The sequence below is a fragment of the Sander vitreus genome, chromosome 1 (assembly GCF_031162955.1).
Source record: "Sander vitreus isolate 19-12246 chromosome 1, sanVit1, whole genome shotgun sequence".
In the NCBI taxonomy this organism is placed as follows: Eukaryota; Metazoa; Chordata; class Actinopteri; order Perciformes; family Percidae; genus Sander; species Sander vitreus.
Window position 1 is genome coordinate 29960307 of NC_135855.1, and position 17317 is coordinate 29977623.

The following is a 17317-nucleotide window of genomic DNA, read 5'->3' on the forward strand; positions in this document are numbered from 1 at the left end:
AACTACTCAGCTTATGTGTTCCAAACTTGGCCTCCAAAAGGTTTTCCAACTATGATAAAATTGACATGATAACAACAACAAAAAGTAGTTGGCTTGACATTAAAAATAAATATGAAATTCCTTATATGTAGCATTATACAAAATAGAACATGATTTTCATAAAGATAAGAAAAATTAAGAAAAGCCTATAATTTTAGAAAATCGTACTGACAGTTTTACCTTCTTGTGCGTCAAGACTGGTGAGCTCAGATGTGTCACTCCTGGTTTAGAGTTCTGCTGGAGCCATTGGGAAATCCCCACAGGAGAAGGTGGGGAATCTGTAAATAAATACATGAACAATATACTGTTCAGTACCCTGTATATTCATTACACAATGGCTAAACAATGATGGTTAATATAAGCATTTGTATAATTTAAGTAATTTTTCATGTATTGTAGTAATTTTAAAATTCATCTTAATTAGATATACCATTACAAAATATCTCTATAAATGACAAAAGAATCCATGGCACATATTGTAAAGTTAGGCAACTTAAAAAGAAAAGAAAAAAAGGGATCAGTGAAAAGTCGGTTTCTTTTCACCGAATAATAATTGGAAAAAAAGAATACGTTGCAAAAGAAAAAAAAATAATGTATTACTTTGTTCATAGCAAAGATGCTCAAACAGACAGACACATTGGCACAACTTCAACTGAATCAAGCCTGGGGAGTTTGGAAAATTTGACAGAGTAAATTAGTTATAGGTCTGACAATAAAGACAAAGTGCCATGGAGCCCTAACACCAATCACTGTGAAAAGTTCAGTAATGCAGCCCAGGACAGCTCACCCCCCACCCCCCTCCCTGAATTCCAAAGAACAACATTTAGCTCTTGCCAAAGTTTAAGTGGATGATTTCAGTCACACATATATATTTCATGAGGTTAATGGGCCCCATCAAGTTGTGATTAGAGATTCTTCTGGGAGGTTTTTATGCCAGAGTGACAGCTAGTATGCCGGGCTTGATCTAGCAGTCATTAACAGGTCACAAACAATAATGCTACATGTGACATTTCCTCACTCTATATTGAATACACATATATAAAACACTCGAATGAGTGCCCATAATATTTTAGTCTACATTCAATATTTTATTCTTTTGCGCAGGCTATGCATTGTGGGAAATGCTATATACAATACAGCATACATAAATAAGCCACGACATCACCATCCAAACTTTGCCAAAAGGTTAGAATGATTAAGTGCACCACACTTAATGCATGCTTCTAGAATTAATCAGGCTGTGTCTATGATGTATCATTATGAGGAGTTGTCATATGATGGTTTCTAACTTATCATTGAGGGAATTGTAGCAAAGACAGATCATTTAATACAAAGAACATTGAGCTAATAGTTGGATGGTGTTCAAGTGCTATTAGTTCAGTTGGTGTGCCTTTCCTAAGTCCTCTTTACATTGTCATTGTTTACGCCACTTACTGCATTTATGACAACAAGAGGCTCACCAGCACATGGTCGTGACAAAAAAGCGTCTTGGGATTTGACATCAGTGATGTCTGAAATAGTAGCCACAGCCAGCTTAGCAGACAAGGGAGGAGATCCTGTAAAGGGAACCACAACATGCTGAGGCTTATAATACAAAGCTCTCACAGATCTTTAGTGACAGTGACTGAGACCATAAAAGGTAAAGTAATGGTTATAATGAGCTCTCTAAGGGCCGGGTGAAAAGGTTGCATGTCAAAGCATAAAAGAGGTAAAGCTCAGCCTGGTTTTAAAACTATCTGCAGCACATGTATTTTATATTCAAGCCACTTTTAGAATAAGAAATAAAAGTGGCTTGAATATGATACCACTCTCTCTGAGAAACAGCATATAGTACAATTTAAAGTGACTGATGCAAGTGAGTGAATCATTCAAATGATGTGTTAGTCACATTGAATTAACCACATATTGCACCTTGTTCTAATACTAAACAGAGTACAGCTTAGTAATAAAGATCAATATGAGCTGTATTAAAATACCTAAGATTGAACTTAATGCATCCTAATTCAATTGAAATACCATTAGATGTATGAGCTGACAGTTCTATTGAACAATTACAGAATACAAGATAAAGTCACTCATTAAAAAGAAACTTTAAGGTGCATTAGAACATTTAGACATAATTAATAGTTAAAGTTGCAAAATCCTATATAACATATATAACAAACATTTCAATATTTGGAGCAAGATTTTTTTAAATGCTAAATTTGATTTTGTACTAATAATAACAAAACTATATTAAACAGATGTCTAGATCCCATATATTTTTGAGCCAGGACTGAGGTTAACAGCTGTAAAAAGCTAGCATTGACAACATTATCAATGGGATATTACCAAAAACAGATTAGAATTGTGAGGCAGAGAGATATTCAATCATATACCAAATGATACCATTTAACCAACTTGTATTTGTATGACAGCGTGCTATATAAACTATAACAATATCATTTGTATATCAATAATTATTATTCTCTTTTGACAAAAAACTGAGTAGAAAAGCACATAAACTACCTTGTAGAAGGCATTGGTACAAATCAGGTTGTACCACTAGTACTTTGTTGTCGACTCCTTTGTCTATACTGATCTCCATAGCCACCTTGTTAAAAATAAAATAAAAGCACTTCCTGCCGTTTTTCAAACGACCTCAGTGAAGTTATACCAGTTCATGCATCCTAACTGAACTCACTAAATTCATGTCAGCTGTGGTCTAATTATAGCTCAGGTATCATTATTTTTGTTTCAGTGCTCTTGAATGGTCACTTCATTTTTTTGTTGTTGCAATGAATTAGGCTACAGTGATTACAGATTACTCTCTACATCAAACATTGTCTCTGTAAATTATGTTTGATGTCTTAAGGAAAAAGCATACAAGAGCATGCGATGATAGAGCTTTCAGGAGATATATGATGTAGTTTGCATGTCTTTGTAAATCACCAGTGCCCTTGAATACGCATGGACAAGTTTTGGCAGACAAAAAGTACTGCAGGCCTGCCGTTACACAGTTGGTACCAGTTATTAGTCATGACACCTCTCCTCCTGCCTTGCTGGCAGCAGTGATGGCATTCAGTGTGATAGGGTTCAGTTTGTTGTTATTGTTGTTGTTGTTATTGTGCTCTGCAACAAAAAGGGTGTTCTGGAGGAGACTGGCCTGTTGAGAACACCATGTATAAGTATAAAAAAAACAACATAAAGCAAGAATAATTATACCTTCTACAACAATACTGTGACGTTAACGTTCATTGCTTGGCAGTCAACAACCTGCATTGACGTCATCAGCCATGCTTCTTTCAGGGCAATTAAAAATGGTTTATTCCACAATCAAGTGTCTGTGTCAAAGGCCAAAAGCATTTCCTACAGCAGATCTGATGGCAGGAATACCAAACTGCACAACAATTGCACATAGTCCTCAAACATTACTGTAGCCTACATGTGCAACAACTTGAAGATACAGTAGACTAACAAGGTCACAAAAGACTTTTACTTGATGTGATACTGTGACTCTATGATGGCTGGTGATAAAATTAAGAAATGTTCACAAAAATGATAAGATGAATGAAATAATTAGAGTTTTTATACAACACGTATATACCTGACACCAGTGGTTGACTAATGTGTAGACTAGTGAGCTGCAGTAAAGCCCACCTTATTTGACCCTACAATAAGACAGCCACGCTGATATTTAACTTGCAGCAAAATAACCACGTCAACAGACACAACCGTAAACCGTCATATATTTCTACTCACCAGTTTCCCTAAACTGCTCCTCTTACATACGGATGTTTACATGTTTGTCAGGTCGGCTCGTGAGCAAACTATGTCAATTTGTAGTCAGGAGCAGTCCCGTATGGTCCCGAACCAATCAAGCCACTGTTTAAAGCAGGAGGAGCATATCTGTTTTGTGGCTTTCAAAATAAGAGTCATACATTAAGGCAGGAATAGTTTTGAAGTTTCCCTGTCCATTGCAATATTGGTCTAACCTGCGGTAACAAGAGGGAATGAGAGAGGGAAGAGATATAGAAAAAATGCCTTTTGGAATTTCTGATTTTAGTCCGCATTTTCTACTCCACGTCTAGACAAGAATATGGACCATTCTTGTTTGTTTGGGTTTATCTAACTGCTCTGCAGGATGACACAGGAGGGAAAAGGTGTTTGAACAGAGGCACGGCAAACACTGGCATAATGCAACTGTCTGTATTGTTTGTTCATTTCATCATTCAAACAGACCGAACCTGTCAATGGAAATGCATGTTGCTGGTTTTTAAACAACAGCCTACCATCTTTGTGAATAGAGTTAGACTATTAAACCCCAATTTGATGTTGGTGCATGCATTATTCTATGATGTGGAAAGCAGATTTCAATTAAGATCTGATAAATGTAGTTCTGCTTTTCCTCCAATAGATGGCCTTGTTCTCGAGTAGATAAGCAACCGGGACGGAGCAGAGGAGACTTGTCAACTGTCCTCGCCTCCAGTTGAATGTATGTCCCCCCCCAAAAAATGAATGTAAAAATGTATCGTTGGCGTTGACTTTTTTAATTAAAAAAATTGCTAGGCAATAATAAGTAACCTTCACTATTTCTGCCGCTAAGTCAAAGACCAGCAATGCGACTCTAGGGGTCTCAACAAATATAATTCCCAACATGAGATCGGAAATGATTTTGATGTTTTACCAAGATATAGCTTATGAAGAACAGCTTCAATCAAAATGGAACTTTAATGGAAGCGACATTAAAGTCCCGCATCAGGGGAGCAAGACAAAAAGTCTTCTCTCACCTGTGTGAATCTGTGAAGGGCAGTTTAACAGACATATGTAGGCTGATCATTTGTATTATGGAGCACATAATACCCTGATAATATATTTATTCTCAATAGTATTGCTTCATTGTGTGACCAATAAACGAAACAGTTTAACTAAACAATTTTAACTAAACAACTTTAGATATTTTTTTTGGGGTTGTTAATGTTCTTAGATGCAGAAGCGTTGCCACATTTTATTTGTATACTGATGATAATGATGATGATCATTATCACCATCATGAAATTGATGTGCCCCATGGTGTTGCTGTTAAATATTTGTCTTTCCTCACTTTGAATCTTTGTTCGAAGAAACACAATATAAACATCTGCATTCTTGAGCTTTTGTCATACACAAACAGTTGAGAGAGAGAGATGCAGTAGGGCGATTGGACAGTCCAGTGTTGACGTCATGACGTCAGAGCACTAGCGTGTGGGACCCTGCAGCTTCCTCGCCCCCCTTTCACCCCCCCCAATTTCCCCCCGCCCCCTCCCAGTCCGGAGAGACACACGTTATCAGGGAGGCAGCCGAAGGGCCAGTCATCTCCTCACATCGTTTCTGCATCTACCACAATCCCCTTTATCCGTCCTGTATGGTGGATATTATTTTCAGCTCTTCTTTCTTGGGTGATATGGGGGATCATTCCAAAAGTAAGTAGGCTAAACTACTCGGTGGAGTTTTAAGTGGCAGGTTTTGTTTTCTTCGAGGTGGCATTATTGGCTACATGATATATTCAGCAGTGCACCGATTACTAAAGTTATTGTCTTAATGATGCAATATTGTGCAGTAGCCTGTAATTTCTTTGGCGGTACATTTTTTGAGGCGCTTTAGTATAGAAGTTAAACAATTCAGTGTTTTGCTTGACGAACACTGGCAAAAGTCTTCATCTGTTACATAACATCAAGCTGCACCAAGACATGTCCAGTCTGCAAAATAGAGGAATTCACTACAAGACTGAGATACAGGCTGGATTTTAAAATTGAAAAAGAAAGAGAAAAGAAAAAATTCTGCAGTTGTTTGTCATAGTGTGTTTATTTGGCTGCGTTTTCAATCTGTGGTTACAATGCTGTGCGCTCTTTGCAGAGAAGCCAGGATTCGCGATGTGTGTAGGATGTGGAAGTCAGATCCATGACCAGTACATACTGAGAGTCTCTCCCGACCTGGAGTGGCATGCAGCCTGCCTGAAGTGTGCAGAGTGCAGCCAGTACCTGGATGAGACCTGCACTTGTTTCGTCCGGGACGGCAAAACCTATTGCAAAAGAGATTATGTAAGGTAGGAGTTTGGAAATATTCCGGTAGTATAGGCTGACATGGGTTTAATCACATCAAATGTAAAGTTAAACATATTTAAATGCAATACTAATTTATAGGGTAGAGGCCAAACCAATTTGGACATAAAAAGAAAAGGTCACAAAAAGAGAAGACCTTTGTAAATGCGCAGTTTACAATATTTCAAAGAAACCAAGAAAATACACGCCACACCATTTTGTTAACCATTACATTTAAAAATAATAATATAATAATTTAGCATAAGAGAGCATTTAGAACACAGTTCACAACTCTGAGTTGTCATCCAAAAGTTTTCTTCGTTATTTTCATTTCATAGGTTTTTTGACAATTTTCTCCAATTTTCCAGGCTGTTTGGAATAAAATGCGCAAAATGCAACCTGGGATTCAGCAGCAGCGATTTGGTGATGAGGGCCCGGGATAACGTTTACCACATCGAGTGTTTTCGGTGCTCGGTGTGCAGCAGGCAGCTGCTGCCGGGTGACGAGTTCTCCCTGCGGGAAGAGGAGCTGCTGTGCCGGGCGGACCACAGCCTGCTGCTGGAGAGGAGCTCCGCAGGAAGCCCCATCAGCCCTGGACACATCCACTCCAACAGACCGCTGCACCTGGCAGGTCGGATTATTATTATTATTATTATTATTATTATTATTATTATTATTATTATTATTAATAATCTATTTATTTCTTATACTTAAGCCAGTGGAATTTCTTATAATAACAGGAGAGCATCATACAATCGGAAATTTAATCCTACAGTTGAAGGAAATGTATAAAATAAATTCTCATATAGTAAACACACAAAAAGTAAACGCTTGTTGAAAATGTGTAACTGCTTGAGTTTAGAAAAACTAAAAATGAAAAGGATTAGCTTTGTTTGTTGTCCTTTAACATGCAGATAATTTGTTTTGTGGTTGTTGGGCTTGGTATGTGTGTGTGTGTGTGTGTGTGTGCGCGTGCGCGCGCGCGCGTGTAAAGTGTGTGCTGCGACCTTTCTTTATGCTAATTTCATAATTGATCTGATTAGCGCTAACCTGCTCTGTTGCCATTATCTGAATAATCTGGTAGCCTATTTGACTGTGGCTGTGTGTGTTTCTATACGTGTAGTGTGTGTGTGTGTGTGTGTGTGTGTGTGTGTGTGTGTGTGTAGAGCTGTCATCCTGAGGGCGCCTGCCAACAGAAAGAGAACAAAGCAAATGTGTGAATAATGATCAAAAACGTCCTGCTTTAAAGCGCTCAGTTCAAAATACTTTACACAGCTCAGTGCAGTGACACAGGCCTCCAGCGGTGACACCAGCAGGATTTCATTGTCATAACTGCGCTTTTCAAATCAAATTGAGTTTAGAATAGGCCTACATATAGATTTGTTGAAAAATAAGATTAACCTCCTATTTTAAGGCGATGCGGTTAAAAATGATTAACTATAGAAGAACAGACAACAATGAAAGAAGTGAGTGGTTATCAAGTTTTGGCTATCGAAATTCACTCTCACCTCTGTATATTATGGACCAGAATTTCGTTCTTATTTCCATGAACGATGTAAATCTAAGCAGATGTCTTTTTGTCATCCAGGAACATCCCAAAAATATAGTTTTCCCTCTTTAAAGACTCTATCTTGATTTGCTTGAACTTTGGGTTATAAGCTAAATTGCAGACATTTCTATATCATAAAAATTCATGTCAGGCTGATACATATTTATTGCATACGACCAGACAATCCGAGGGAGGTAAAAGGCAAAAGAGCTCAGATTGAGATTAATGGGCTGCTAAGTAAATGCATCGATATATGAAAGGCTTTCTGAGGCCTTTGTGCAGTTTCTGACGGACGTTTCCCTTCTTCCGTCCTCAGCAGACCCGGTCACGGTGCGGCAGGCCCCGCATCGGAACCACGTCCACAAGCAGTCGGAGAAGACGACGCGGGTCAGGACGGTGCTGAACGAGAAGCAGCTCCACACGTTGCGGACCTGCTACAACGCCAACCCGAGGCCGGACGCGCTGATGAAGGAGCAGCTGGTGGAGATGACCGGCCTGAGCCCCAGGGTGATCCGGGTCTGGTTCCAGAACAAGCGCTGCAAAGACAAGAAGAAGTCCATCCTGATGAAGCAGCTCCAGCAGCAGCACCACAGTGATAAGACTGTAAGCATCTTCGTAAGTTTGACCACTTGATTACTACTTTTATTATTTATTATTGTATTTGTTCATGGGCATTTATTTTATTTGTTTGCTTGTTATTTAAAGCAATGACCAATATGTGAAGTCAATTCACCCAGTTTTATTTCTTTTTGAGGCTGGCAAAAATCTTTATTAAATGCAGAGTGTAGTGAAAAAACTGCCATATGCAAGCCAGATGAACATAATGAATTTGTAGCTTAATTATGTTTTTTTTAAATGTATTTCTTTAATGAAAATATCATGTTTTTATTATTTTATATGGTTGTAATTATCACTAGTTGCAGGTATGCTACTCCTTTTTTTTTCTAACACTATTGTTACTACCAGCCTATCATTTTAACCCTTATCTGAACTTGAGTTTTTATACTTCACTTAGCCTACACTAAGACACACCGCTCCAGTTGGCTCCAGTGCTATCCTGTATTCAAACTTCAGGTCAATGAATAATGAATCAACTGCTTTGGCTTAAGTTGCTTGACCTCAAAGATAAAAACATCCTCTACAAACAGGCTTGGTCTACATCTCAGAAACATCTCTCTGTATCGTTCAATCTTTGTGCCACACCAAGAGGAGGAAGTCTTAATTATTCAAAATTCAGCATTTATTATAAATGGCACATGAAAACGTAAACGTACTTTTCACTAAGAAAACGTGTTTTGAAAACATGTATGTGGATGTCATGAGGATGCAGTTTTTTTTTTTTCTTCAGTTCTTTTAAAAATGACAGATGCTTTCTTGCAGGACACAGACAAATGATGCTTATGCTGTGTTTTCTTGTAATTACTTTGTCAGAATCTGCAGGGACTCACAGGGACGCCTCTTGTAGCCGGGAGTCCTATTCGACATGAGAGTGCTGTGCAGGGAAACCCAGTGGAGGTTCAGACCTACCAGCCTCCATGGAAAGCCCTGAGTGAGTTCGCCCTGCAGAGTGACCTGGACCAGCCAGCCTTCCAACAACTGGTGTGTGTGTGTGTGTTCAGGACAGGCTGACTTAGATGTGCACACACAGACATGCATGCACTGCAGATCAGAACCTGACATACTGGCATAGTCCAACTGCATGCAATTTATCATCGAGATCTATCTATCTATCTATCTATCTATCTATCTATCTATCTATCTATCTATCTATCTATCTGTCTATCTGTCTATCTATCTATCTATCTATCTGTCTATCTATCTATCGAGCTATCATGCATTTTGCATACAAAGACGTTTGCAAAGAAATATTTTCACACACAAACAATAGAATGTTGCTGCATGTATGAATATAGACATGCATCACATGCACACGCACGCATGCACGCACGCACACACACACACACACACACACACACACACACACACACACACACACACACACACACACACACACACACACACACACACCAAGCTGAACTATAATGCCTTTTCAACCAATACTTCAAAATAAAAGCCTGAGTATTTCGCATATTCTGACACTTAGTTTCTGTCTGTTCAGGTGTCTTTCTCTGAATCGGGCTCTCTCGGAAACTCCTCCGGCAGCGACGTGACTTCTTTGTCCTCTCAGTTACCGGACACCCCCAACAGTATGGTACCCAGCCCGGTGGAGACGTGAAACGGGGCCCCTCAGACCCCTCCTGCAAGGACAATTGCAGCATGATCCCGGTCCCCTGCATGTGACCAGCTCATCACATCGCCCAAACTACAGAGGAGAGTGTTTTTTTAATTTCACGACACGGAGGAGATGGAACCAAGAAAGCACCGATTGACTCCGAGTTTTTTTTGTGGAGCTTTCATTGACAAAAACTAAGCAGAACAATCGTTGCATGACTTGATACGGAGAAAGATGATGTACAGAAGACCTCCCGATGGATATACTACAGCAAACCTTCCCTCAAAAACAAAATGGAAACATTCCCATGTCGAAACAAATGGACATTCTGCGATTTCATTGTTATAATATTCTGTCTTGTTTCTTCAACATGAGAATTTTTTGATACATTTATTGCGTTGTCGAGTCCCGTTGACTCTGTGTCTTAAGGTCAGAGCATGATAAACTGCAAATTATTCGTGTTGTAAAATATTTTATCTTAAGGGCAGGTTGTTTAAGCTTCTCGAACAAAAAGTAAATTATTGTTATATTATTTATTGTTAGGAAAGCGATTCGTAAAGGGATTATTAACTGATAAAGAATTAAAAGAAACAAGCTGAATACATAACGTGTCCTGATGACCAATCTTTGTACTTTGTCGCTTTAGCATTTGCAATCCAATATTTATAATAATTTAAAAGAATTTGTTTGAAAATGCAGCTCTGGAGTTCACAACAACTGTCCATCTTGCATTGCAAAAATTAGACGAGAAACGAACTGACTGCACATGTTGTTTGCCAGTGATCTTAACATGGCAACAAAGTCAAATTCACCGTCCAGATCCAAATCGGCAACATATCGTTACTCCTCATGACAGCGAGTCATTTCTGATTTGGGAAACATGCAACAAATATAAAGCTTCTATACAGCCTTAGCCGATTTGAGGAATATAGAGGCTTTAAAAAAAAAGAAGAAGAAGTAATTCCAGTTGCACTGAATATGTTGTTTGTCCTGTTCAACCTATATCAAGTTGGCCGGCCTGGATTGAAGCCCGGAGGCTCTGTTGTCTTATCATCCCCCTCCATCTGCGGTGTGTCCCCCTTCGGTTATGGAGCAGGATTCGGCCAGTGGTCATTTACTATCTCGGGGGCAAAAACCTGCTGTAAATTGTGCTCAGTCCAGTTACTCTGGTTGAGTCACAAGCTGGTCTAGACAGCGCGGAGGGATCGGCGACCTCTTATCTAGTCCTGGCATCACCTGCAAGCGATACACTGACTGAAGCCACAACAAACTAACTAACTCCCCCCCCTCCATAGACACACACACACACACACACACACACACACACACACACACACACACACACACACACACACACACACACACACTCCCTCCCCAAAGCCCCTGTCTTATGTGAGGGGAGCAGAGTGCAGCTCGTAAAGGGTCACTTCTCCTCCTCGGTTTATATATTTTCCTTCAGTGAATTGCGTTATTGCGCACGGGTCAGCCGAGATGACAGCTCAGGCTAAATGAACCGACCTCCTTTACACTGTGCGCAGGACAAAAACAAAGCTGCCATGTGTGCTCTGAAAATCTGTGGCTAAACTTGTTTTTCAGACATAGGCTACGTTTTTGTTTTTTGTTTTTTTAAGTGAGCACAGCTCTATTATAGTTCACGTTATTTATTTATTCAACCTGCTTTGAAATTATTCATCATGCCAGGAGTGACTTTTATTTGTCGTCGATGCAGTTTGGTTAAACAACAAGGGAAAACATGTCATCAGTGGCAAGAAAATAAGTCTATTTAATTCCTTAAAAAAAAGAAATAATTGGAAACGAATGGAAATGCTGAAAACTTGACTCAATAATACACCAAATCATTTCTTGTATTTTGATATCAAATGTTTTTTCTCTGTGAAAAAAAATAATCATTTTTTAGTGGACTGACAGTGTCTTAATCGGAAGTTTGACTGAAAGAAGACAGATCATAGATTTGTAATTGGGCTATTTCAAATAAGATAAGTTAACAATGCGAGCAGATTAAGATAACAGAGATAAGTGAAGAATAACAATGGCGTTTACAGACAAGAATGCAAGCCTATTAACTGTCCTCCAGCAGAAAATCATTGTGGGGCCATATATGTTTCCAAAACAGCTAATTTCCAGGATACTGCGCATCCCCTAAAGGCTCACACGAGATAGGCCACATTTAAAGGAAAGATCAAATTAAAATGAACTAACATGCCATTCTAGTTGTATGAAAAAAGAAAGAAAAGATAATCCAAACCAATCCGTTTTGTGCAACAAACATGTGAAAGTAAAATAGATGTTTTTAAAGCTTTTATTTGGAGATGAAATCTAGCAGGGAGTAACAACACCAAGATAACATATAAGGAAATAAAAAAAGGGAAAGAATTAACAGGAAACGCTATTAAAATGTCAAAAAATGCTACTGAAAAATAATTTAAATGCACAATTACATTCACCAAAACAGCACGCGACACATAAAAAAAATAAAATAAATAATTGTAGCCCAGCTGAAGTTTATTCTCCATTTTATGTTTTTCAGCTCGTATTAGTCATTGTTGCTCGTACAGACCAGAGATCATGTCCTCTGACATCCATAAAACTCCGCCTCAGTTACCTGTAGGCCAGAAGATCTTTTATCTCTGAATGGGCGTTTCCCCTCAGTGCGTTAAACAAGAACCAAAATAAACACCCGTGATCCCTGAACACATACACACAGCTCCAGTATCTACACCACTCACTGGATCACTCTTTCAATAGGCCTAATAGACTTGGTTTTAACGAATCATGCCGGTCCTTAGTGCGCCACTGACTTGCACGAAGATACCCTCTTTTGATTTTCTAATTTATTTCTCACGTTTTTGACCGAAACACTGCGACATTGTAGCTCCCCCCCACATCATTTAGGATGAACTCCGGACTGCAGTGTCTGCATGTGTCAAGTTGCTTTGAAGCAACTAGACGCTGTCAGAGGGAATGACACCGTATCATTAATGATTAAGAGGACGAGACCATTTAAAGGTGTGATGTAATTCTCTAATTGGTGGAGGGGTGGACGTAATTAGATCACCCGGCGTGCTCAGCGCCGCCCACGACCACGAGTCACTAAACGGTCACCGACTGACAGACACATGGATCATTAAAATGTTCTTTAATCCGTGTAGACGAGTTTGTTTTGTTAGTGTGTGTGTGTGTGTGTGTGTGTGTGTGTGTGTGTGTGTGTGTGTGTGTATGTGTGTGTAGGGAAAACATACAAATAAAACTCTAAGAATAGACATTGGTACATTTCAGTATGCTGCTTTTCACACTTTCTTTTCTTTCCAAAAACATGGTTCCCATAATTTGATTGCAATATAACAGGGAATTGCATAGCCATATATCCATGCATTTTCAAGGCTTTTAACCAACCAGCCCAAATTGTATTTAGAGCTTCATTTAGCAGCAAAACAATTTCATATTATTTCATTAAAATGTTATATTTTGACAATTTTAGGCATTACTTTTCATGCCTGAACCAGGCTTTCAACTCAAGCCTTCATTCCTGAACCTAACACTAATGCATTTGGGAAAAAGGCAACAGGCCTATACGACTTTGGCAATGGACAATTGGCAATTCCTCTCGGTTGCCAGTTTATTAGGTACACTTAGCTAAAAGTAATGCAGTGCAATACAACAGTCCCGCAATTACAGTAATCCTATTCATAAAGGTTATCATGTTCAGGTTTTGTTGAAACTGTTTTAGAGAGATGCTAATTCAACTTTTTGGCCACTGCACTGACAAGTGTAATATTTTGTCCACCCCATTTATTTTATCAATGAGGTTAGACTAAATATTAGAAACACTCAGTAGATTGTAAAGGCAGTCTCCAGAGGTCTGACACCAAACTGACAGTTTAACATTTTTACCATGGTTCAAATAATGAATTGTCGAATAGATAATTGAAAAATCAATTACCACAATTCAATTTAGCAATCGAGCTGAAAGAAAAAAAAAAAAAAAAAAGGAGAAACAAAACCCTCTCCATCAGCTTGTTATGACAACTTGCAAAACCATTCACCTATTTGCATATTGAATCTTAAAGTACAATAAACATCACTGGAGAGATTTTTTTTTTTACATCTTTGTTCTCCATACTGTGAAACGGTAAGAGCTATTTTCTAATCTAATTTTGAATAGATTATAATTATTATTATTATTATTATTATTATTATTATTATTATTATTATTATTATTATTATTATTATTATCGCCTTGCCAGCGACTTATTTAAAATTTCCAAGGTAGCGGCACACAAAAATCCGATGGTCCATCCATATGCCCATAGAACTGATTGCAAATAAACATTTTTATATTTGAACATTTAGAAATTGGACATTTTAGTGCCACCAACAGGAAGGTTAGTCCCATATTGTTGTGTGCAAAAGCAAAGGTGTTGTAGATTTGAATTCAAATTTATTTGAAATTATACAAAACAATAAACAAGAGCAATGTGTTTTTATTGATTTATTGTCTTCCTGACAATTTGTCTGCAACACCTTCTAAACCCTCTTGTTGCATTCAAAGAAATTATCCTTAGGCTATTAAATTAGCGTTACTGACAAACACTGAAATTAAGTGAGCGTGTATTTCTGTGGAGGCTCTGTGAAAGTTTTGACACGCAGGTCCACTGTGACCCTGCTCCTCCAGTGGGGGCCACCAGCAGAGGAACTGCCGGGACGAACTTCAAGTCCAAAACCCCCCAGGGAAGCATTCTGACAGGCTGACTTAATGCAGGGACTGAACTGGGAGCTTTTTTCTGCAAGAGTAAAACAAAAGGAGGGGGGGGTGTCACGCTTTGGAGACTGTGTGGAGACACAGCAATGACTGGACTGAGGGTTTCAATAGGTATTGTAAAATTAAATCAAACAATATGACCTAAAAAATAAAGTTGTCTGTGGGATTTAGCTGATGTTCCACCTATGTAAATGGGTAAGAAATTAGTAAATATGTGACTCACTACAAAACAGGATGTACCCAAATAAGACAACAAATAGACTATATTTGCCTCTTCATCTCATATAATCCACACAATATAGCCAAACAGAGCTTTTAACTCCCGTGTCAACATCATTAAATTGTGTGCTCTGTGTTTGCACTGTTTTCTCCACCTCTTGTCAGGTGTTTTTAATGGGAAATGTAAGGACCAATTTATCTTAGATGGGTAATGGCCAATTTAACATCAGGTGACAAGAATTTAATCTTCTCTTCTCTTAGGTTACACTGATAATGAAAGGGCAGCGTCAACATGTGCAGTACTGGGCCACTTGTGTACTATCGATCTTGGGGAATGAATGCTGCTTTTATGGGAATCTGACACTATGAGTAAATATCCACATATTATCCTTCAAACTTTTAAAAGCACTGGGGCCAACAGGGTGAGGAGGTATTTAAAAAAGCTGCATACAAAAAACAAATATTGATTTTTCTTTATCTTTTGTTTTGACATATTTTGACCATCATCTTTTATATTTTTAAAGCCACAGTTTTGTCTAGATGTAATTAAAAAGAAGAAATGTTGCATAGCTGTACCTAGGCCTGGTCCACACATAAACATTTTTGAAAACAGCGTTTTTTTCCTCCTCAAAAACAAACCCATGAGCACTGTTTAAAAATTCTCTCCCAAATTAAAGAACAAAAACACAATTGAAGTGCTATCAAGAGCATGCCAAATAAATATAACTCTAAAGGCCCTGACACACCAACCCGATAATCGGCTGTCGGACAGTCTGGCGAGGTCGGTGACTCGAGTCTGTTCGGTGTGTTCCGTGCCGTCGTTCGTCGGAGGGGCCGTCGGCCTTCATTTTGGCTGACCTGACTTGCTGGGTCGGAGGGTGGGCAGTCGGACTCAATGACCAATCTGATTGGTGGAGTGCTAACCCTGAAATGGCGAGCGGGATGAGTGACGGACGCCTCTCAAAATCTGATGAAAATCTTTTAAACTGACCTTTGTTGATCTGAAATGAAGACAGATTCAGCAACTGCATGGCCTATTTCTCGCTTAAATTGATTTCAAAAACACCTTTCAGTGAACTATTTTCGTAAAATACGAGATCGTATTTTAAACAAGCCGCCATTACTATTGGCTGGAGAAGCCAGACCCCCGACAATACAGATTAGCGCCTCCTGCTGTTATGGAGACGTATTACGTCTCGTACGCTCATGTCGGCGTCGCTTCGGTGTGTTCCGAGGCACTTTTTGGACCTCGGGGAGCCGACTGATCAGTCTAACTGCCTTTTCTGCTGACCATCGGCCGTCAGGTTGGTGTGTCAAGGCCTTAACTCTTAATCCATGTTGGCCAATCAAGCAAAGAAGAGAAAGAAGATGTTGGCCAATCAGAAACCTGAACAAAAGCTATTACTGGAAGGACTACCTGGCTGCAATGGCACATCGAGGAATGGGGGAGATACATCATACGGTATGTGTGGACAGATAACGGAGTGGAGTTATTCCTATCACACTCAAATATAAAGTTAGCAAAACTCTGGGAAACATGTAAGTCCTGTTAGCAAGGTTAGAACCAGCACTATTTTGGCCACGTCCGTCATTGCATGAATTGTCGTCTCATTTGTGAAGCCTCACAAAAGGAGGACGTCACACGTCAAAAACCTGAAAAACACTGAAAACGGAGTTTCTGAACATTTTCACCCCGGAAAGAGTTTTACGAAAAGTTCGTTTTCAGTGACCTAAAACACAGTTTGCGTGTGGACAAAAGGCCAAAAGCTATGTTTAAAAAAATATCAGTGCATGTGTGGACTAGGCCTTATCCTACTGTACTTTAGGTGAACCTACAGGGAAGAAGTTGCAACAGAAGCAGCTTGCCTGCTGTATTACACCACAAAAGCTGAGTGTGTATCAAAGTATCTGCGTGTTTTGTGCACATCATTTGTGCACACAAGAGTTTCTTAGCATGTGTGTGTGTGTGTGTGTGTGTGTGTGTGTGTGTGTGTGTGTGTGTGGAGGGATGGTGAGCAGACCTCAGGCTTACCTGGAACACACACAGAGAGCCACAATCAGCCTCCCTGGTCCTGCTGCTGAGACAGTGTCAGAGCTCCGTAAATCACAGCGCCCCACCCACGCATAAATCAACTGCAAAAACAACACAGCAATGGCCATTAGGAGGAGAGAGGAAGGTTGGAGCCGCCCCACTCAACAATGACTCGCTATAAAACACAATGAGGGTTCACCTGTACTTTGACAAGACCAAACTGTCATTAGCCGAACGAGGAAGACAAACACGTGTCACTGGAAAGAAAACAATGAGGCAGCGAGTGTGAGTCACTTAAGATGAGAAACGGCATCAAAAGGTTTAAGGGAGACACTCTGGTGTTCGTCAGGTTCATATCAGTGTCAGTTCAGGAGTTCAAGAATGTTGTCAGGAAGTCTTTGTGTTT

The 17317-nt window shown here is 39.3% G+C and overlaps 1 protein-coding gene across 2 annotated transcripts; it reads left to right on the forward strand.

Annotated features, from left to right (window-relative positions):
* Window positions 1-5422: 5422 nt before the first annotated feature.
* Window positions 5423-9883, forward strand: isl2b (ISL LIM homeobox 2b). 2 transcript variants are annotated; one of them, XM_078257933.1, is made up of 6 exons: window positions 5423-5480; window positions 5914-6103; window positions 6467-6729; window positions 7964-8250; window positions 9079-9246; window positions 9767-9883. In XM_078257933.1, exons 1-6 carry the CDS (start codon window positions 5423-5425, stop codon window positions 9881-9883), a joined length of 1083 nt encoding a protein of 360 aa, XP_078114059.1. The 2 variants fall into 2 exon arrangements, with proteins under 2 accessions (XP_078114059.1, XP_078114069.1); XM_078257943.1 differs by having other exon boundaries at window positions 7967-8250.
* Window positions 9884-17317: the final 7434 nt, after the last annotated feature.